The sequence below is a fragment of the Phodopus roborovskii genome, unplaced genomic scaffold, assembly GCF_943737965.1.
Source record: "Phodopus roborovskii unplaced genomic scaffold, PHOROB, whole genome shotgun sequence".
Classification (NCBI taxonomy): Eukaryota; Metazoa; Chordata; class Mammalia; order Rodentia; family Cricetidae; genus Phodopus; species Phodopus roborovskii.
Genome location: NW_026126175.1, coordinates 66,274 through 90,175, shown reverse-complemented (window position 1 = coordinate 90,175; position 23,902 = coordinate 66,274). Strand labels below are relative to the sequence as shown.

The following is a 23,902-nucleotide window of genomic DNA, read 5'->3' as shown; positions in this document are numbered from 1 at the left end:
TACACGAAAGCACATTATTCCCTATTTCTCAATCACTTACCTAATTTGGAGTCTGGGATAGCACAACTTCTTTTTTCTTTCACCTTTCCAGATTTTTCCTCCCAAAATGTTTTTCAGGTTCTTTTCAATTTAACAAAAATGAAAGAATTGATATTTATAAGTTTTTATGGAAAGTTGGCAATAAGATTTATAGAATGAAAAGTTAAAGTAACAACAATTATAACTAAAGCTGATGAAGAATGCTGACTAGGGAAAAATGTTCTTTTATTCAGAGAAACACTCTAGAACTGTGGATACACTCAGGATTAGTTATTTATTCAATTGTGTATGCCTTACTAAAAAAAAAATACATATTATTTCCAAGCCACATATTTTCTCCACATATTTGTTTACCGAATTTATTTCTTCTCCGTGCCTCATGAACACTCCTCTACCATCAATCTCATAATATGCATATTAAATTTCTATAGTGCTTTAAAATTATGAGTAATAAGATAACAGTATTTTCAAGTTTTTATTAGCATAAATTAATTCTGCATAAAATTTAATTTATTATTACATTTTCATAAATTCATTTCATGTATTTTCATTATATTCATCTCTCATTGCACACTGTTGTCCCCCTTCTATTCCATCTTACCCATTTCTACTTCCCAACTACTTTTCTTCTACTTTGAAGACTTTTTGGTTTTGTTACTCAATTAGTTAGAGTTCCTTTCAGGTGTGTGGTTGAAGGGTTATTTATAGAATGGGTAACTTACTGGGATATACTCTAGAGAAGTTTCATTTTAACCTAGCAACTGTTAAACTTCCAGAAATTCTCAGGGAGTAGAGACAAAAGTTCCAAATGTTTTCATCTCCTGTACTGGTTACTGAACTGCTGAGAGTTCAAGAATGTCCTGTCATACATGAGCAGAATACAGTGGTCCACACTGCTCCAACACTGCCTCTTGTTCTTATGTTCATTCTGTTACTCTTTTTATGTTTATTGAGCCTTTTAGTGGTTAATATAAACTTTAATTTATGAAGAAAAATATTTTTCTATTTTCCACACTGTTTCTTTTTTTTTAGTAAACTTTTAAATTTTATTTTTCTTATTTTACCTATCGATCCCTGATCCCTCTCCCTTGTCTCTCCATCCCTCCCTCTCTCCCACCCCTACATGTCCCCTGACAACTCCACCCCTTCTATTCCCCCCCAACTCCACATGCAGGGTGATGCCTTCTAGGAGGGGCCATCTAAATCTGTCAGGTCAATTGGAGTAGGGACTAGGCCCTCCCTCTTGCATTTAGGTTAAGGGGGTAAACCTCAATGTGGAATATGCTCCCAAATCCTTTTGTACACCAGGGATACATCCTGGTTCCAATGTCAGAGTTCAGCCCTTCTGCTCAGCCCTTCTAACTCAGACCAATGTTCAGGGTGTCTGAGTCGGTCCAATGCTAGATTCCTAGCTATCAGTTTGTAGGACAATTAGCTCCTCCTTCTTCAGGTCAGCTGTATCTGTAGGTTTATGTAGACTGGTCTTGTCATCCCTCTCTGCACCTGGATTCCAGTTTGGCTCAGTGCTTAGTTTTGGGTGTCTACTTCTGTTTCTATCAGCTACTACATGAGGGCTCTATGATGGTGGATACCTTAGTCATCAATCTCATTATCAGGGAAGGGCATTTATGGTAGCCTTTCCACCGTTGTTCAAATTGTTAGTTGGGGTCACTATTGTAAGTCTCTGGACATTTTTCTAGAGTCAGTTTTCTCTTCAAACCTATAATGGCTTCCTATTTTAGGGTTTCTCTCTCTCCCTCCCTCTCTCTTTCTCTTCTCTTGTCTATTCATCCTCTGACTTCCTAGTTGCACGTGCTTTCCTCTCCTCCCCTTCTCTTTCTCTTGCTTCCACTCCACTCACTATCCACCCCCCAATCCCAACATGCTCAGATCTTGTCCTTTCCCCCTTCTGTGAGGTACCTTGTATGAAACTCTTAGAATCATACTTGTATCCTAGTTTCTCTGGCGGTGTGAATAATAGGCTGGTGATCCTTTGCTCTATGTCTAAATCCATATAAGTTAGTACTTACCATGTTCCTCTTTTGTGACTGGGTTACCTCATTCAGAATGGTTTCTTCAAGTTCCATCCATTTGCCTGAGAATTTCAAGATTGCGTTGCCCTCCCTTGCAAAGTAGTATTGCATTTTGTAAATGTGCCACATCTTCTTATCCATTCTTCAGTTGAGGGGAATCTAGGTTGCTTCCAGGTTTTTAATATTACAAATAATGCTGCTACAATCATACCTGAACACATGTCTTGTTCCATGGGTATGGATCATTTGAGTATATGCTTAAGAGTGTGATTGCTGGCTCCTGTGGTAGACTGATTTCCATTTTACTGAGGAACCACCATACTAATCTCCAAAATGGCTGTACAAGATTGCAATCCCACCAGTAGTGGAGGAATGTTCCCCTTTAGTCACATCCTCTCCAGCATAAATTGTCTTTGGAGTTTCTAATTTTAGCAATTCTGACAGGAGTAAGATGGTATCTCAATGTTGTTTTGATTTGCATATTCTTGATAGCTCAGGATGTTGAGCACTTTCTTAAGTGTCTTTCAGCCTTTTTTATTTACTCTATTGAGAGTTCTCTCTTCATTTCTGTACCCCATTTTTAATAAGGATATTTGGTGTTTTATTGACTAGTTTCTTGAATTCTTTGTATATTGGGAGATCAGCCCTCTGTCAGATGTAGGATTGGTGAAGATCTTTTCCCAGTCTGTGCACTGCCTTTTGGTCTTCTCAACTGTTTCCTTTGCCTTATAGAAGCTACTCAGTTTGAGGAGGTCCCATTTATTAATTGTTGATCTCAGTGTTTGTACTACTGGAGCTATGTTCAGGAAGCAGTCCGCTGTATCAATATTTTCAAGGGTAACTACCACTTTTGCTTCTAAGGGTTTAGTTGTTCTACAATGTTTCTATGTTTTAATGTTCAATTTTGGATGATTAAAATAGAATTTTCTAGTAACATATTGAAGAAAGAATCTCAAAGTGTGTGCAGATTATATGAAGATTGTGTTTATGTACTTCAGTTAAATATAGAAGATATGAAAAATATTAAGTGGTATATGAAAGAAACTTGTAAGACTTAAAGTGCTATTTTCTTGGCATATATTTTAGTTTGGAAAATCTGGTATTTAAACAAAATTTTATCTAGATAGCATATAAAAGTTTTGGGATTTACTTTCAAATATTTAAAATATGTGTTTCAATTTTAAAAGGGAGAAATTCCAATTTCAGTGATATATATCACAAAGTATTTACTACATAAACAGATGACCCTGAGTGTCCTCAATAATTTGTCAGTAATGGAAAAGAATCCTAATACTGCAAAGATTAAGAACCATGGCTTTGAAAAACTAACTCTTTCAAATAATGTCCACCAAAGTCCTGCACTAGAGTCATGAGGGGCACTTGGAGCTCTGTGTGAAGACAGAAACCTATAATCCCAGAAAACATAAAACTTGATGGCATCTTTAGCCATGTAACAAGTTGTAGGCCCACTTAGGTTACACTGAGAGTTCCAGACAGCAAGGTCACTGTATTGAAACCATATTTCAAAAACAAAAACAGAACAAACTATATAAAACTAAACCAGCTCTGCATACTTATAAGCCTCAACAATCCATTTCCCTTCTCTTATTTTCTGCTATCATAAATCTTGGGCTGTCTTTAACATACATTCTCAATATAAAAGTTATATATTTAAGGAGACTCAAAATGATTTATTTATACCACACAAGCTTTAGACTACAATGTAGGCCTTGGACAAAGCTTAATTATATATTATTGTTCCCCTGTAGGCTCAGCCATCAGGAAAACTTAACCTGGAGGAATGTTTAAGCCATAGGTTGAAAAAAGAAAAAAAAAAAAAAAAAAAAAAGAACCCTGTCAGAAGCAAACAACAAACTATGCTTTCTTTTCATTTTTAGATGGAGTAGGAATGCCTGGTAATTTCATAAGAGATATAGGATATTGTAAAAGGAGTAGATTTTGGGATTGATTAAGCAGTGTGTAACAGACTTACAAACACTGGAGAAATACAAGTGGTGAAAAAGCTCAGAGTTCCAAGGCTAGGGGAGAACCTCCAATGTTAACGTGCAGAGTTACCAGAATGGAAGGAATGTTCTTGGGTCGTCGGGCTTAAGAATCATTGGGTGCTGTCTCCTGTATCAATTTGGTCATGGGCACTTCCCACTTTTTCTTCCTAAGAGGTTCAGTGTGGCTGGATTTATGTTGAAGTATTTGATACATTTGGAGTTGAGTTTTGTGAATGACGATAGACATGGGCCTATCTGCAGTCTTCTACACACAATCATCCAGTTGTGCCAGCACCATGTGTTGAAGATGTTTTCCACCTTCCATTGTATACTTTTACCTGTTTTGTCAAAAATAAGGTATTGGCAAATTGGTACAGGGGACTGCTTCCTAACCATAACTCCAGTAGCACAGACACTGAGAACGACAATTAATAAATGGGACCTCCTCAAATTGAGGAGCTTCTGTAAGGCAAAGGACACAATTGAGAAGACCAATTGGCAGCCCACAGACTGGGAAAAGATCTTCACGAATTCTACATCTGACAGAGGGCTGATCTCCAAAATATAAGAAGAATTCAAGAGACTAGTCAACAAAACACCAAATAACCCTATTAAAATTGGGGAACAGATCTGAAGAGAGAACTCTCAATAGAGTAAATAAAGGCTGAAAGAACCTTAAGAAAGTGCTCAACATCCTTAGCTATCAGGGAAATGCATATCAAAACAATACTGAGATACCATCTTACTCCTGCCAGAATGGCTAAAATTAGAGTCACCAGTGGCAATTTATGCCTAAGAGGATGTGGAAAAAAAGGGGAACACTCTTCCACTGCTGGTGGCATTGCAAATATGTACAACCATTTTGGAGATTAGTATGCTGGTTCTTCAGTAAAATGGGAATCAGTCTACCACAGGACCCAGCAATGCCCCTCTTAGGCATACACCCAAATGACCCTCTTCCATGGAACAAGACATGTGTTCAGGTATGATTGTAGCAGCATTATTTGTAATATTAAAAACCTGGAAGCAACCTAGATTCCCCTCAACTTAAGAATGGATAAGAAGATGAGGCACATTTACATAATGCAATACTACTCTGAGGGGAAAGAAAAAACAAACAAAATTAAAAAAAAAAAAAACAATGGAATCTTGAAATTCGCAGGCAAGTGGATAGAACTTGAAGAAACTATCCTGAATGAGGTAACCCAGTCACAAAAGAGGAACATGCTATGTACTCGCTCATATATGGATTTTAGACATAGAGCAAAGGATCACCAGCCTATACTTTACATCACCAGAGGAACTGGGATACAAGGAAGAATCTGAAAGTTTCATGTAAGATCCCTCACAGAAGGAGAAGGGAAGATCTCCTGAGCACCTTGTGGGAGAAGTTAGTGGAGTGGGAGCTAGGAGAAAGAGAAGGGGAGGAGAGGAAAGCACATGTGACTAGGAAGATTTAGATAGGGGAGGAATAGATGAGAGAAAAAAAAGAGAGAGAGAGACCATAAAAGAGGGAGCCATTATAGGTTTGAAGAGAAAACTGACTCTAGAGAAACACCGAGAGACCTACAACACTGAACTCAAACTCACAATTTGAACAACAGTGGAAAGGCTACCATAAAATGCCCTTCCCTGATAATGAGATTGATGACTAACTTATCCACCATCATAGAGCCCTCATCTAGTAGTTGATGAAAACAGAAGCAGACACCCACAACTAAACACTGAGCTGAACTGGAATATAGATGCAGAGAGGGAGGACATGACCAGGCTATTGAAACCCACAGAGAAAGCTGACCTGAACAAGAGGAGAGAATGGAACCCCAGACTGATAGCTGGGAAACCAGCATTGGACCCACTCAGACCCCCTGAACATGGGTCTCAGTTGGAAGGGCTGGGCAGAAGGGCTGATCTCTGACAGTGGATCCAGGATGTATCCCTGGTGCACAAGAGGATTTTGGTAGTACATTTCTCATGGAGGAATACCCCCTTAACCTAGAGGCAGGAGGGATGGCCTAATCCCTACTCCAAATGACTTCACAGATTTTATTGACATCTCCTGTAAAGCACCACCCCTCCCTGTGGATTGGGGGGATGCAATGGCATGTTGTTTGGGGAGCATGGGACAAAGGGAAGGAAAGTGAACTGGGATATATGTAAAATAATAAAGAAAGAAAGAAAGAGTCATTGGGTGCAACAATATGTGTTAGCTGAAGGATTGAGAAAGAGGTTCTTGAAAGAAGTAGGGGTTTCTGGGTTGTATGTGGAATTCTGGAAGATGGATATCCAGGATGGCAAATGATTCTTTTGGTAGGAAGTAAAAATATGAGGGACACCCAGAGGTTAAAGGAAATATACATTTTGAGACTAAGGTATTTCCACAGAATGATGTTTAGAGGATTCTGGAAGGGTGTGATCAGGGATTTCAAGGAGGGTGTCTTAAGAGGGTGTCTTAAGAAGTACAATGATTAAGAAGTGAAGATGGCAGTATTATATGAGTAAGAGAAGCCATTCTCAAAAAGCTGGTGGAGGAGATTGTGGATCAGGAGTTGTAAGCTATTAGGGATATGAGGAATGGAGCATGGGTTTTCAGGTAGTAGGTTATTGAAGACCTGTTGTATGTCAGGGAGTGATAGAAGGGATACACAGCAGGTGTTTTGTGAAGTGAAATTGGTGAGGTTGGGTTTGCAGAGGTGGTGGATTTTTCTTAGAGAGGTATGCAGAAGTGATTAATCTAGTTTCCTGAGATTGCAGTCTTTGATTTTTGAAGATGTAGCAGTTTTTCCCTGGCAGATTTTTGGCACTAGTACTTATTAATAACTTCTACTAATGAGTAGGAAATATTTGCATGCACATACACACACACCACAGAGAGAGAACAGAAAGAGAGAGAGAGAGAGAGAGAGAGAGAGAGAGAGAGAGAGAGAGAGAGAGAGAGAGACTCCATCTCGGGATTATTATATAATGTGAGACTATCATAAGGTAATTTTTATTAAAATTATAAAAAACAGAAAAAAGAGAAAATAATATTATCTCACATCAAATATGTGTTTTATTGCTTATAAACAGCTCACTTCTGCAATGCACATGAATATTCATGTAGATGTAATGTGTGTTTCCTTCCACGGAGACATTTATTTAAGAGCTTATCAGTGTGCCAGTAGTAACCATATTATGTGGGCTAGTTCATGCTAGCTAAGCATGATAAACTATGGTAGTATAAGTCAGAGTACTCTCATTTTCAGTTTATAAGACAAACATAGTGGAACACTGATTCAATCCTACCATGTGGAAGGTGTACTATGTTCAAGGCTACCATGAGCTACATAATGAATTGTAAATCATCCTGGGTGTATGTATTGATATATTTATGTTTACATGTGTATGAAGGAAAAAGGAGAGGGGGAAGATGGAAGGAGAGGAGCTTCCAGACAGCACCAATGACCCATTAATTAACATGAATAATTCAGCATAACCCACAGTGATTCATTATATTTTTGTTTTACATCTCTAGTTTTTGTTTGGTAGGATGGTTGGTTGGTTGGCTGGCTGGTTTTCTTTGACCAGAATCCTTTTATTCAGTCAGGCCAGATGTGAACTTGTAAGCCTTTATCTCAGCCACCTCAGTGTTGTGATTATAGCCAGGGACTAAGCACTGAAATTGTTCTTTCTCATGAATAGTGTACATTTACTTTGTTAAACAATGTTGGACATTTATCTATCTATATATTTTCTTCTGTCAACAGACTTGTGGGATCTTGAGCAGAGGCTTAACCTACTGTAGAATACACCAATTAATTAAGTGGACAATAAATGAAGTTCCAGTTTATTTCAGACTTGACATCATGATTTTTTTGATTTATTACAAACTGATGATATCCTCTACATGACTTTTTCATGTAAACATAATATTTACTACCTTACATGGAGACACTAACATCTTATCAGGAAAGTAGCAGTATCAGATTTATAAAGGCTAATTCACAGTAGCTAGCCTGATAAATTATGATAGTATAAGTTTGAGTTTCTTTTCTTCTCAGTTCATAATTGGAGCTAGCACAAATAAAGCAGCAATTAATTTGATAATTTTTTCATTTTGTAATATATAATATACATGCAAAATTTAGCCATATTAGTGTTGTTTATAAGTAAGAAATCCTGATAGGTAATATTTCCCATACTTCATTAATAAAGAGACAATATCAAATTAATTGAGCAAATTTCTAAAACCATACATGTATCAAGTACTACATAATGAGTATTCTTTACTCTGGAAACTTTTCTGAGAAATTATTTTCATCTGGAATCTTAACTTCCCAAGATTGTATATCTTGTGGAATGAACAAGATATAAAATCTAAAGCTTCAGCCTGGTCTTTAGTCTTCAACATGTTGTTTTTCAGAATTTATACTGAAAAGTCATAATAGATCTTCTAGCAGGAAATTTATAACATAATGACTAATATTTTGGAAAGGTTTTCACAGCTTTATATGGTTTGGAAGTGAAGCATGCAAGATGCAGGTGAATGGATAAATAAAGAAGATGTAGATGGTATGTGACATATCTGAATAGAGAAATGGAAGTTGGAACCCATGAGCATATAGAGTGAAACAGCTACAGGAATACTTGCTCATTTATCAGTGCTATCTCTTCAAAATGTGAATCCAATTAATGACTTTTCATGGTGTGTTATCATGTCTTTGGTCTAATTATTTCATATTTCAGTCCAGTAAGCACTAATCATATAGAATTTTTAAAAATTTCTTAGTAAGAGAGCACACATGATTTGCAGCAGCTAAATTGGGAGAATATTATCTGCTGAAAATTTCTTCAAATCATCCAAAAAATTCATAAGAAAGTATTTCAAAAAATTTAGACATATTTGTAGGCATTCACTGACATGCTTCTTATCACAGTAAAATTAAACATTTAGAAAAGTGTTTGTCCTGTTACTAATCTTCATTTTGCATGCAACAAAGGATATAGAAGCTAAAGTAATTGTACATAACAAAAATCAATGCCCAAGGGCCATTAAGATGGTTTAGAGAGTAAGAAGAACTGTTACAAAGCCTGACAGCCTGATTTGATCTACAGAACCCATCTGGTGGAAGGATAGAGAAGGCTCCTGCAAGTTGTCATCTGGCCTTCACAATACACCATGGAACAAGCATGCTCACACACATACACTTGGCCACAACAGACACACACACACACACACACACACACACACACACACACACACACACACACACAGTAATGTACTCCAAGAGTAAAAAAATCTAAAGGAAATGAAGACTGAGCAAGTATGACTATAAAAATTAGTAAGGACTGATAGAGAGTTCTCACTGTTTTAAGAGTTTTGTATGTATAGTATCATTCATATCACACCATGACTACAGAGAATTGGATACTAGTAAAACTGCACTATCACATAAGTGGAAACAAGGGTATGAGGCATTGAAAATCTTGAACACATAGGATGGTTCATACTAGGGTAAAATCACATACCAGGTAAACCTACCAACCAATACTGAATAATAATGAAGTTAGATGTGATAGCCTGTAATCCCAGAGTAATCTCAGGGCTCTCTAAGAGTCTGATGGAAGGCCAAGAGAAGAAAATCAGCAAAATATGCCATATAAAATCCCTGCCTCATGGTGTAAACAAAGAGCCAATTCCTCAGATTTCTCCGATCTCGAAATACAGTGTGAAACACATTCATATGAGTGCATACTGTATACATATCTCTCACTTCCCACAGATAATAAGCACATAAATCATTAAAATCAGGAATTGAGAAGTTTACCTATATTTACCACCTAATAAAAGGGAAGGTTTATAACTAGGTCTTACTCTGGACAGTGAAGTATTATTGGGAGTATAAAATTAGATGGGGCTGGAGACATGGCTTCTCTTCCAGAGAATGTGGGTTCAATTCCAAATGCTCACATGTTATAACTCTAGTTCCACTGTCCTATTCCATACTCTGCAGGCACTACATACATGTGGTGCACACACATATATGCAAGCTAAACACACACACACACACACACACACATATATATGTATGTGTATGTATATATAATAATGTTTTAAAAGAATGCATAAAATTAGAGAATATAGGAAATGAATTTTTAGGATGATTTTTCAAAGAACTGCATAGAGCATATTTAAAAATATAGGGACCAACTTGGAAATTTCAGTAACCATAGTGGTTTAAACATTTGTGTAATTTTCTACATAGCTCCTATATACTTGAACTTGAAAAGAAAACTAGGGACACTCTCATGATATCAGATAGTGAAACAGTAATAATTGGAGTTTCTGTTTACTTGCAATCAGAGAGCACTTCTAAACAGTCATTGCTTATAAGAATAGCATATTTTTTATAATGTTTACAATTGTATAGAACTGTCTTAAGATATTCAAGAGCTAATAGATTCAGAGGGCTTTATGACTCTGTTTCACATTTCTTTCTCAACACTAAATACATTTTTGATGAGACCTGAAACAGTTAGTGATTTGTGAGACAATGTTCTTATTTGATACACTTGCCCTTCTTCCTTCATTACTGAGTTAAAGAACAATAAAATATAAAGCATCTTCATGTTGAATGCATTAATACTAGATTGCTGAAACATTGCTAATCTCTACAGGCAAATATATAATTTAAGAGAAAGGGCTGCTAGAGGATAGACTATGTGATCCAGGCATAAGAGTTGTCATCTAATAAAAAAACATGACTTTCAGTCACAAGGAAAATTTTACTTATACTCTAATTTGAAAGAGGTGGCACACTTGTAAAATATACCAAATGCAGATCAATTAAGTTCATTAGCCTTAATGATGAATCATGCATATTTAACCCAGACATGAATCTCTAAGTATCACTACAAAAGGCATAATAGACAATACTTATTGATATGTAATTTATATAAATAGCAACATTTATTATTTTAATTAAATTATTTTATGTATGGGTGTTTTGCCTACATATATTTCTATGCACCATATGTATGCATGGTGTGCACAAAAGTCACAAGAGGACATGAGATACCCTGGAAATTGAGTTACAGATGTTTTGAAGCACTATGTGAATTCTGGCAATAGAACCCAGGTTCTCTGGAAAAGCAACATTTGCTTTTAACTACTGATCCATGTCTACAGAATTCATTATTTTATTTCTTATATAGTTACCACATGGTATAAATCTTATATTTTTCTTTCTTTTGTAGATAAGAAAACAGCTTTAGAGAAATATGACTTGTCCAGGGCCATAAAAGCAATAATATGGTAAGAATTATATCCGGCATTTTGCCTTCAGAGATGTTCTAATGTGAAAATCAGGGATATGGATCATCATAATGAATCTTTCTAAATGAAAATCTTACACAGGAAGAAGAAATTTGACTCCATATAACAACTACTTTGTTAGCTAAAATTAAAAATATTGTATAAAATAATTCAAACATTTACAATAAATTTATATTTTAATGGTAGAAATCTCAGAAAAGTTCTACACATTACATAGGTAGCTTCATTTACTCATTGAAGAGTCTTTCAGTTCCTAGTGATAATTATGTGGATATTTTTGTTCATTTTTTAATAAAATACAATGAAATTGATTTTGGATATATTAGAATTCATGAAACATATTTTTCTCTAGGTAACTTTGTTTTTGGTATTCCTTGTTGGACAACTATAAAACTTATGTGTAAATTAGAGAAATGTGAGAACTGGTGATCCTAAAGCTGATGATTCTATAGGAATATAAAAGCTAAGAATACAATAAAAATGTGACCATGTCTGTAACATAATGATTTTGGTTCTAGTTCCAGGAATCCATTTTTGTTCATCAAATGTAATACTTTAAGAACATATAATTCTAGATCATCGGTTTCTATATCTAGGTTCTTTTAGTAATAGAATATATGACTGTGAGAAGTTAGAATACCAAGGAACCTCTTCTTGTGTTAAATAAATATTACAGTTAAAAGAATGCATTAAAAATGCTACAATAAAAATAATGAAGCTGAATATTATCATTTACTTTCTACATAATGTTGAAAATAAGTATCCACTATTAGTGTATCTGAAAGCTGTATTTATTCTGTGATCTACATCTAAACCAAAATCCTAATAATGCCTACTGGATACACAACAATATACATAAGTATAGTAACCCCCACATTCTTTAGTTGCTAGGAGTGTTTGAAATCATAACAAAAAAAGTATCTGCATACAAATTAATGACAAAAAACAAAATGAAAAATATCAAAGACTATTCAACCTCTATTTAATAATCTATCATTAGTCATTTTATAAAGAAAGAGAACAGATGCAGGACAGTGAAATTAATTGTCTCATATCTACAAGAGTTAGTAAAGGGAGAAAGAAAATTCCAAATCGGGAATTAATTGTAACATAAAAGCCTTTCCCTAAGAAAAACTAATTTAAGGAAATAAAATGTTATTATTGCAAATCTCTTATTTTTAACTCAAGGAAAAGTTTCTGTGTACTGTGTATATATTTTTCAATTAGAGAATTAACAACTTTAAATATTATTGAATATGTATTTGTTTCTCTCTTCGAGGATATCTGCATAACCATGAGACTATTCTTCCCTCAACAAGGCATATAATGAAAATAAATATTTCCTTTATTCGGCTTTGAATTTGACAAATAATGCCAATCCATTATGCTGATTGTATACATATTAATTGTAAACATTTGGAGTTTATTAAGGTTAAATGCATATTAACACTGTTCACTACATAAATTCTTTGAAACTTTCCTGATTTCAATAAAGTACATAAAATACAAAGAAGCTTATACTTTAAAATATGCACTTAACTGGAATTATAGTGAAAATACTTTAGATGTTATTATAAGAAAATATATTTGACCAACCCTGTATAATATCCCTCTGTGACTTGATGTTGCATCTCTGAATAGTATACACAATTTTAATTTGAAAACTATTAGTAAAAATAAAAATGAACAAACAAAAATCAACAAATGGGATTACAATAACCTGAAAAGCTTCTGCTCAGCAAACTACCAACAAAGTGAAGACTAATCTGTAGATTGGGAAAATACATTTGTAAACCATTGATCTCCAAAGTGGTTAATACTCCAAATGCATGAAACATTTGATGAAGCAAACCAATAACCAGGTTGAAAAGTGGATAAAGGAATGAAATATACATTTTCATAGTACCACATACAAAGACAACGGATACATGAAAAGTAAGTCTGTATATTATTAATCATCATGGCATAAAAATTAAAAAACATAATGATATATGATTTCACTACTATTGAAATGGTTATCACGAAAAAGAAATACTACTAATCATTGCTAGGGATGTACAGCAAAAAGAAACCTTTAACACTGTTGAAGTAAGTATAAATTAATAAGCTGTTACAGAAATGAGTATGCTGAAGAAACGAAATCAGTATGTTAGGAAAATACTTGATGCCGGGGTTCACTATAACATCATTTGCATTAGGCAATTTATAGAATCAATCTAAGTGACCATAAACATGAGGAAAGAAAATCTGGAATGCATATAATGGTAAGAATATTTAGTATTTAAAAATGAAATTATTAGAAATCTTTTCATTTGTTACAACACAGATGAGCATGGAGGATATTATGTTAGATGAATAAACAAAATTCAGTCACAGAAACATTAAGAGGTGATCTAGCAAGCATAAAGTGTATATGTGAACTTATATACATAATATGCATTGTGATATGTGCTACATGTACACTTTTACTCTAAAATTCTTTAACTTATCATATAAATTATTCAAGTAATTGATTTTTCTTCATCTGCTATTAAATTAACTGTAAGTTTAGCTTGTACACTTCATTGCTTATTGACTAAAATGTAATATGCAATTAATTTGCAAGCAATTTAAAAATAACAAAACCTATAGTATATACAACACATTCTGTTCATTTGTATATTTCACAAGGAATGAGAATGAAGAATAATATTATACTGAAAATAGTTTTGTGAAATAACAAAAATTTAGTTTTATTATTGATTTTCAATCATAATCTATATCACCTTTCAAACTGTATTTTAATTGTAATAAATAGATGTCTCTGTTGTAAGAAGACAAAGTCTTTATTTATGCTCCTGAAAATTGCTAAGCACTATTTCTATAGTTATGTTGTATATATATGTACACTGAAAACTACATACAATCAACTTGTCTTTTTGTTTATATTTGTTCTCTGGGTTTATGTTGCTGCTGTCTGTTCCTGTTTGTCAAACATTTGGAGCAAAATTGAAAGTTCAGTGATGAAAAATTTGCAGTTTTCATTGTAATGAAATTCTGTTATTCCACACCGTGGTTCTTATTCCATCCTGAATGTATCTAATAAATGCATTACTAACAATTACTGAGTTAAAACCAGTAGACATTGGGACAAAATGGTTTATCATAGATACATATATATATAGAGAGAGACAATTAGTGTTTGAAAGTCAAATAAGTGGAGAAAGGAAAGTCTCTTGAGTTTGAACTAATTTTGTATCTTTATGAAAAATATTAAAATGACTTCAATCTATATATTTTATCATATACCACATCATCAGCCTTAGTATCAAACAAAAAAGTATTAAATTTCTAGGAAAATGGTAAAGAGAAACATCTGTAAGTTTGAGTGAGACATGATACTGGGAAAAAATATTACTTGGACCTCATCATAGATGTAAAAAAAGCTTCTGCTTTCTGAAAACTATGAAGGGCAATGTTGAGAGAAGACAAAGTAAGTTCAGGATGGATTTGCTAAACTTTCAGTTGATGAAGAGCTCATATGAATACTATAGAAGACTACTCAAAGAATAAAAGCAATGCAAATAACATTTATAAATATGGAAAATATGAGTACATACTTCACTGAACACATGTTATTTGCAAATCAGCATATGGGAAGATGCACAACCTCAGTAGTCATTAGGGAAATGAAAATAAGAATGATAGGACTGTGCTACTGCATATCCATTATCATGGTTCCTTTTAAAAATACTGTCCACACCAAAGATTTTTTATGTTGGTAACACGGAAAATAACAACTTATTTGAGAAAGAGATAATTTTTAAAATTAATTTTCTTTAAATTAAAAAGAATCTTATTTTACATACCAATTCCAATTCCCTAAATCTCTTTTCCTCCTCCCATTTCCCCCACCATCTCCACATCCCACACCCCATTTACTCCCCAGGAAGGGCAATGCCTTCCATGGGTTATTATCAAGGTCTGTCAGATCATTTGGGGAGGCCCTCCCCCCTGTATCTAAGCTGAGAGAGTATCTCTCCATAGGAATGGGCTCCAAAAAGCCAGTTCATGCACTAGGGATAAGTACTGGTTCCTCTTATAAAGGCAATGATGCACCTACCATGTGATCCAGCCATTCCAATCCTACGAATGTTTTCTAAAAGAAATGAAAACATATCCTTACAGATTCTTATACATGAAGAGACCATAGCAACTTTATTCACAAATTCTAAACCACAGAAAGAAGAAATTATTTTACTGTCAGAAAATGTATCACTACTCAGTAAAAAATAGAAGACTCTCTCTCTCTCTCTCTCTCTATATATATATATATATATATATATATATATATATATATATATATATGATAAATTTCTAAGTATTTGTGCCAGAGAAATGATACAGGTAAAAAGTAGTGAATATTTAATGATGTTGTTTATTTACAATTGATAAAATGAAAATTAAACTATAGGAACATAAAACAGATTAGTGGTTTCCAAGGGACAGAGGGAGTAATCATAGATCCATAGGCATAAGAGAAAACTTTGGATATGATAAAAAAAATTCCATTATCTGCATGGCAGAGATGATGTCAAATGTGTATAGACTTATTAACACTTGTTTTGTTTATTATTTTTATGATATTTTTATTTAAGTTAGAAACAAGCTTCTTTTACATATGATTCCAAGTTCCCTCATCCCCACCTCCTCTGCTGTCCTCCCCTAACCCTCATCCCATCACCTTTCTGCTCCCTAGGGAGGGTGAGGCTTTACATTGGGGATCTTCAAAGTCTGTCATACAATTTGGAACAAGGCGTAGATCCTCCCCAACGTGTCTAGGTTGAGAGTGTATCCCTCTATGTGGAATGGGCTCCCAAATTCCATTCGTATACTAAGGATACATCCTGGTTCCACTGTCAGAGGCCCCATAGACTGTCCAGTGCTCCTAACTGGGAACCACATTCAGGGGTCTAGATTGGTCCTATGCTGGTTTCCCAACTAGCAGACTGGGGTCTATGAGCTCCCCCTTGTTATGTTTTAATAGTTCTTTAAAATAGTGAATTGGATACTTGCTTATTCAGATAAAAATGTCAGGATGATCCTTCACTCCCCCAACTGACCCACCAATAAGAAAAAATATATGAACTACTGTCTGCAGCATGGCTCGGACATTGGTAAAGTTGCTTGCTATGCAAACCTGGACACATGGAATAAAGAGAGAACCAACTCCACAAATTTGTCATCTGACTTCCATATGCACTTGCAGATGGTATATACACATTTACACACACACATGCATATATGCACACAATTTTAATTTAAAAGCTTAAAAGAAATAAACTGCTTATGCATTGCATTATAGATACTTTTAAATGAATACAAAATTACCACATTTGTCATTGTGTGTGTGCATGCATGTGTGAGGTAACAGTAAAAGGAACTATGTATAGTTCATATCAGGAAAGTTATAAACAATTCTAAAAGAGCTATAAACAATCTAAGTAACTAACAAATTCTGTGATAAACGTCATCTTCTGTAAAGAATGAGAATTTAATATCCACTAAAATATCACAAAATAATAGAACAGACACAGAGCGCCTTGTGCAAGAAGTTTATACATTATCATCTCCTGAAAAGTAGGTATATTAGAACTAAAGCATGTAAATATACTTACAGTAGAAAATATATGGTGTAACAAATTTATTTACATGAAGAAATACCTATGGCTTTAATATGTATATATGTGATTATTGATAAAATAATATACAAAATATTACATAGTATATAAGGAAGAAAATATCCACACAAAAGATTACTATGAATGGAAACTCTCTAATTTCAAAATTTATAGTTTACAGAAAACATTCATAAAATTATAAAAATTCATAAATATTGTTTTTTATGAGTTGTTATAGGTTTATTTCCCATTTCTTATCAAAGAATTTCCAATATGTGTGAATATGAATTTATAGTTTACAATTCTTAAAAGAGATAACTTTAAACTTAATTCTAAATTTTAAAACAGTGATATTTCATGAAATATTCATGGTTGTCTTAATTCAAGTCACAATTAATTTTACTTTTTTGCATTTGAACAATGATTATTTTTCATTCAATTGGTTAGTAGAAGATAACAAATAATTGCTGAATGGAAAATAAAACTATGAAGATATATTCAGTTTTACTACTAATCTGAGAAATGTATGCTTATAGCATTGAGACAGTATTTAGGAAATATTAGTTAAAATGAGAATAGTAATAATCTCTTGAAATATCTTGAGTTATATTTGATTTATTATTTCTATTTAATATGCCAACTTGTTACAATCAATACATGTAATTTTGAAAATTGTAAATTTACCTTGAAAGTCCCTTACTATTGAAGCAAATTTGGGATACACAAAATTCTGATGCAACTCTGGGACTCATAGTGTGCCTGTCTCTAAAAACATTAGTAAAAAATGCTTCGTTCCATTATTTGCTGGAAAATCTGTGCTCAATAACTCAAAAACACAGAATGTAGAAATAGATCCAATTGATTTAGCTTACACGGTAAATAAGTGCATTCAGTAGGTACAGATGGAGAGATTTCTAAGTAAAAGTTTTACAAGGAAATACGTAGCTAGTAAAATAAATTTTTAAATATCAATGGTTATAGTTATAGCTCAGAGATGAAGCACCCTGATATGTGATTCCTTTATTCCAATCCACTACAAGAAAACAAACAAACAAACAAATCTAGAACTTCACTAAAAACTGATTCAAAAATAGTAATCTCTGATAGTACAGAACTTAATATATAAATTACACTATTAAATTACTATAAATTATAAGTATCTTTATTCAAAATATGTCTATTACTATAGTTATAGATAAGTGGCAGTACTGTATCCATCATGCAGCCCATTTATTTGAATTATAGTTCACACAGTGTGTGTTTTGAAGAAAATTACAAAACAATAAGGTAAAGGTAAGCATTTTCTACTTAGCATTAAATAACATTGTTATCTCTTACTAATGTGGCTGTCACAGGAAAGACACAGGCATTATTTGTTGAATGTTGGAATGGATGAACTTTTATACATTTTAAATTATAAGAACCTTCATGGACATTTGTAATAGGTACAAAATTACAAAATACCATAAGGCTTAGTTCATAATCCAATTTCTAGGAAAATATCCTATGTCAATGATTTGAAGTGGCTACTAATGAATGATATAATTATTTAGCACATAAGTATATACTTATAACAGACTACAGAATTATTTAAAATAAGGAATTTATTATTTCCTATGAAAACAGCAATAAATCATTAAATTACAAGCCATCATATGATGTCACACACATAAAACAGTATATATAAAGAAGCAGATGTATACAAGCATAACGAAACTTCTGGAAGGAACTGCATCAAAATGTAAAAAAAAATGGTTATCATTTGGTTATTAAAATTAAATATTGACTATCATCATAATCTTCTATACTGAATTTAATTTAAAATGTACATAAAATTTGAGTTACAGATAAATACAAATTCAGTTTCAAACTAACAATGCATTTCTTAATTTAAAATGTTGTGACAAAATAAAAAGCACACACTCTATAATGAAAAGTACTACACAAAAGCTAGACTCTTTTAATACATTTAACATAGCACTTATAGTCTATGACCAAGTTCAGAGAGTGAATGCAGTTAAGTAGGTTATTTTCTCATTTGTATGCCAAGTCACCTCTATCGATTTTTCTGCTTGTCTGGAAATAGCAAGATATCTTCCAATCAAATCTTTAACAGATTATAGCCTGTGAATTTTTATTTAAGTACAGATGAGCAATTCTGGTCATTCATAAAAAAAGAGGGACTAATAGTCCTTACCTTTCAATGAAAAGTAAACACTGGTCTTTTTGGTTGTAGCAGAACTGAATCCTGTAAATAAAAATAGCAAATATCTGTTTTTAAAGTTCATTCAGCAAAAGTTTGTTTATATATTACTGGGCTTGTAAATCATCTTTTAATATGGATACAATTACAAAATAGAAGGAAATTGGTGGCAGATGACATATTAAAACACTTACAGATGATGCACTTGCGTTAGAACAAATTCCCCCTCCCATCCTGCTGTTAGTGGAACTGAAACCTGCTGCACAGAAGTCCGAAACAAATCCTCTGCCTTTAAAAAACATATTACCTTACAATTTAAAACCCCTTTGTTTTGTCTAAAATTTTGCTACAAGCATTGAAAAGGACTACGTGGCAATTTAGACAATAAGATTAGAATACATTATATGCCAGGTTTAAAACAGAAATACGATTTAAAAAACAAATGGTGTAACTGACTCACGGCAACATGGGTTCGCAAACCTTGCAGATGGATATAAACCAGGCTTGCCAAACATCACAGACAGCACTTATTAAATCTGCTACGTGGAATGCAATATGCCTGCTGTCTAGCCCCTCCCCCCTTGCCAATAAACGACTCCCCTTTTCCAGTGTGAAAACACATGCTCATGGAATATTTAGAGAAAATCATGTTTGTTTGCGTGTTATCCCCCCTCCATCACCCAGTCACGCTATCCAATGACGCCACTTAGAACGCTTTCACTCATTTTTTCCCCCATTAACAGTTTGCAGTGTGGAATTTAACCGAATGGGGAAATCAGAATGGACCTTTGAGCTAAAGGGATCCTTTCCTTTCGTTGCTAGGAACTATAGCTGGCGCTTTTACCTCATATCTACGCATTTTTTTTTCTCTCCCTTTGAATTAAAAAAACACATAAGCAGAGAATTTTGGAAGGGGGAGGAAACCCGTCTTTCCGGGGGGGGGGGGCGTGGGTGCCTTAGCCACCAAGGAGCATCTGGGAAGGGAGGAGGAGCCTAGAGAAAGAGCCGCTACCTCCAACCATTCGTTGGCTGGAACGCTGGTCAATCCGGGCTGTCCAGCAAATGAGGCGCGAACTAGAGGCACTCTGGGAACGAAATTGACGCAAGGGGTGTCACCAAGGGAGGGGCTCGCCATCCTAAACCAGAAGACCGATCTGAGTCAGGTACTGCGCCATTCGACTGCGGCAAGACTCGGGCCCTGTCTAGGCCGAGACCAGTCCCCTGCAAAGGCCTTGTCGCCTAGGCACTGGCCTGTTTCCGCTGCTGAGGCTTCCTGCGTGCCGCCACCTTGGCCCCGCCCCTGCCGCACCTCCGCCGCAGCCACTGCCGTCCTTGCTGCTGCTGGTCCTCTACCGCACCGCAGCCGCAACCTCCACCGCCACCGCCGCCGCCGCCGCCTGAGCAGCCCGGGCCTTCGCAGCTGCTCTCAGAGCATCCGTGAGTCATTCGCTGCCCATCTCTGGGTGCGCGATCTCTGTTGTCACCACTTTAAAGAGAGGTGTGCGGGGCTAGCAGCATGGCAGAAGCGGATCCTAAAATGGTCACAGAACCTGCCGCCCAAGGGGTTGCTGAAGTGGCGATGGCTAGCTCAGCTAGTGATTCCGGGGAAGAATCTGACAGCAATAGCTCTAGCAGTACCTCTAGTTGCAGCAACAGCAGCAGCAGCAGTAGCAGCAGCAGCAGCAGCAGTAGCAGCAGCGGCAGCAGTAGCAGTGGCAGCAGCAGCAGCAGTGGCAGTCGAGTATACCGAAAGAAGAGGGTACCTGAGCCTTCCAGAAGGGCCCAGCGCCATCCCTCCGGGAAACATTTCATGGATAAGCTACCGCAGGCAGTGAGAAATCGGGTGCAGGCACTCAGAAATATTCAGGATGAGTGTGACAAGGTAGATACCTTGTTCTTAAGGGCAATTCATGATCTTGAAAGAAAATATGCGGAGCTCAATAAGCCTCTGTATGATAAGCGTTTTCAGATCATAAATGCAGAGTATGAGCCTACAGAAGAAGAATGTGAATGGAACTCAGAGGAAGAGTTCAGTGGTGATGAGGAAATGCAGGATGACACACCTAATGAAATGCCCCCCTTAGAGGGTGAGGAAGAAGAAGAAACCTGTAAAGTAGAAGCTGAAGTAAAGGAAGAAGAAAAGGCTGCTCCAAAAGAAGCTCCTGAGGGAAAAGTTGAAGAAGACGAAGCTCCCAAAGAAATTCCTGAGGTGAAAACTGAAGATAAAGAAATTCCAAAAGAGGTTCCTGAAGAAAAAGTTGAAGCAAAGGAAGCCTCTGAAGAAATTCCTGAGGTAAAGGTTGAAGCAAAGGAAGCCTCTGAAGAAATTCCTGAGGTAAAGGTTGAAGCAAAGGAAGCCTCTGAAGAAATTCCTGAGGTAAAGGCTGAAGCAATGGAAACCTCTGAAGAAATTCCTGAGGTACAGGCTGAAGCAAAGGAAGCCTCTGAAGAAATTTCTGAGGTAAAGATTGAAACAAAGGAAGCCTCTGAAGAAATTCCTGAGGTAAAGTTTGAAACAAAGGAAGCCTCTGAAGAAATTCCTGAGGTAAAGGTTGAAGAAAAGGCAGACTCTACAGATTGTATAGAGATAACTGCTGAAGAAACAGAAGACCCCAAAGAAGTTCCCCAGGCAAATGCAGAAAATAAAGATCAGCCTGTAGAAGAATCCAAACCAAGGGCTCCCTTAAGAGAGGCTCAAAAAAGAGTCCCAGAGACAAGGCCTGAAAGAGGGAATGTTAAAAGGGCTCGAAAGGGAAAACCTAAGAGAGAAGATCCTAAAGGTATTCCTGACTACTGGCTGACTGTTTTAAAGAATGTTGATAAGCTTGGGCCTATGATTCAAAAGTATGATGAGCCCATTTTGAAGTTCTTGTCTGATGTTAGCCTGAAGTTCTCAAATCCTGGCCAGCCTATAAGTTATACTTTTGAATTTCATTTCCTGCCTAACCCATACTTCAAAAATGAGCTGCTGATGAAGACATACATCATAAGGTCAAAACCAGATCACTATGACCCTTTCTTTGCTTGGGGATGGGAAATTGAAGAATGCAAAGGCTGCAAGATAGATTGGAGACGAGGAAAAGATGTTACAGTGACAACTACCCGGAGTCGCCCAGCTGCTACTGGAGAAAATGAAGTCCAGCCAAGAGTGGTTCCTAATGCATCCTTCTTCAATTTCTTTAATCCTCCCGAGATTCCTTTGATTGGGAAGCTGGAACCAAGAGAAGATGCTATCCTTGATGAGGACTTTGAAATTGGCCAAATTTTGCATGATAATGTCGTCTTGAAATCAATTTATTACTTCACAGGAGAAATCAATGATCCCTACTACCATGATGTCAGAGATTACGGAAACAGGAAGTACTACAAGTGAAAAAGGCAAGCTGAAAGATTTTTCAAGAATGCTAAAATGTCAAGAAGCAAGCAGAAGTAAAACAGATTCACCTAACCTTGTAAAAGATAAAATTTGTTCTGTAACTTGAACATTATTACTGCTTATAGTCTGGTGTTTTCATTTTTCCTGGTAATGTCCTAAAAAACTGTCTTAAGCATCTGTTTATTCTATCTTGCCTGTTGTATTGTAATATTCTTCAAAATATGTGAAGTGCTATTTATTTTCCAAAGCATGTTTTGTTTGGTGCTACAGTGTTGGTTTTGTGAAGTCCTTATGTCATGTTCCTATTAGACTTTACCTGTGCAAATTGTCAGACTTGTTAGACAAATCTTTGCCTGAAAAAGCAAAACTTTAAATACCAATGTATATGTGTGTTCTTTTTCTTTTTTCAGCTCAGAAGATTAAGGACTTAAATCTGCTTGCACTAGTTGTGCCTTCATTACTTTGCCATAGAAATGTAGTAATAATACTAACTAAAACATTCTATTGTGAAATGTAGTTGCTTGAGAAAAAGAAATGATAATATATTTAAAAATACATGTAACTACTACATTGGACTTTTGTGGGTTTCTTTATGTGATGTATTTGGTATATAAGCAAAGGTATTATTTACCACTAAGGTGTTAAATATGATACAGTATTTTAAAGGGTTGCACCATTGCATATTGTGTAATTGAAAGCTAAAGGTGTGTTCTACTTTGCCTTTTGTTGAAAGTTATTTCATTATTTGATATTTTTTCCTTGTTCTCTTATTGCACAGTAAAGTAAATAAATGTCAATAAACTGCCATGCTATAGAATGTTGCTTTTTTCTTTTAATTTTAAAAATTGTGGTTATCATATAAAATATAGAATACTGAGTTGATGACTGTTAATAAGTATATGACTATTAACATTCTGATATATTTCCTAGATCATAATTCTTCAACTTGAAGACAACCAATGGAGATATTGGAGAGGAATGGGACAGGAGAAGGAGGAGATCATGAGAGGATGAAGAGGAAAGTGGAAGTAGATAAGGGAAAGAAAAGGGTGAGAAAGAAGTAAATGGGAGGAAGAACAGAGAGATATAATGTGTGTAGGGAAGGGAAAAGGAATGAAGTAAGGGGAGTAGGGGAGGAGAACATTTGGGAGGAGAGGAGGGAGAGTATTTCACCTAGAAAGATGTGAGATACCGATTTCATATTCCCAGGGCCTGCCTGTCCTTTATCTGGAGAAGGTAACACTATCATGACTTTTGTGTTTTTTTATAG

The 23,902-nt window shown here is 35.2% G+C and overlaps 2 protein-coding genes across 13 annotated transcripts in view; one reads left to right on the top strand and one right to left on the bottom strand.

The window, feature by feature from the left end:
* The window catches only part of Fam133a (family with sequence similarity 133 member A), a 42,594-nt gene extending 21,993 nt beyond the window's left edge, over positions 1-20,601 (bottom strand). The window contains exons 1-3 of one of the 6 annotated variants that reach the window (XM_051179583.1): positions 20,269-20,601; positions 19,251-19,301; positions 41-120 (exon numbers count right to left, since the gene is read on the bottom strand). The gene's annotated coding sequence lies outside the window, so the exon portion shown is untranslated. Of the gene's footprint in view, positions 1-40; positions 121-19,250; positions 19,302-19,716; positions 19,865-20,268 lie in introns of those variants that run through there. The other 5 variants (XM_051179580.1, XM_051179581.1, XM_051179584.1 and 2 more) reach the window with 5 other exon arrangements.
* A 27-nt stretch (positions 20,602-20,628) lies between these two features.
* Positions 20,629-23,038, top strand: Nap1l3 (nucleosome assembly protein 1 like 3). 7 transcript variants are annotated; one of them, XM_051179574.1, is made up of 3 exons: positions 20,629-21,555; positions 21,598-21,633; positions 21,718-23,038. In XM_051179574.1, the coding sequence occupies exons 1-3, from the start codon at positions 20,773-20,775 to the stop codon at positions 22,627-22,629; spliced, it is 1,731 nt and encodes a 576-aa protein (XP_051035531.1). In that variant the 5' UTR covers positions 20,629-20,772; the 3' UTR covers positions 22,630-23,038. The 7 variants fall into 7 exon arrangements, with proteins under 7 accessions (XP_051035531.1, XP_051035534.1, XP_051035533.1 ...); XM_051179577.1 differs by lacking the exon at positions 21,598-21,633 and having other exon boundaries at positions 20,630-21,555; positions 21,808-23,038; XM_051179576.1 differs by lacking the exon at positions 21,598-21,633 and having other exon boundaries at positions 20,630-21,597; positions 21,808-23,038.
* Positions 23,039-23,902: the final 864 nt, after the last annotated feature.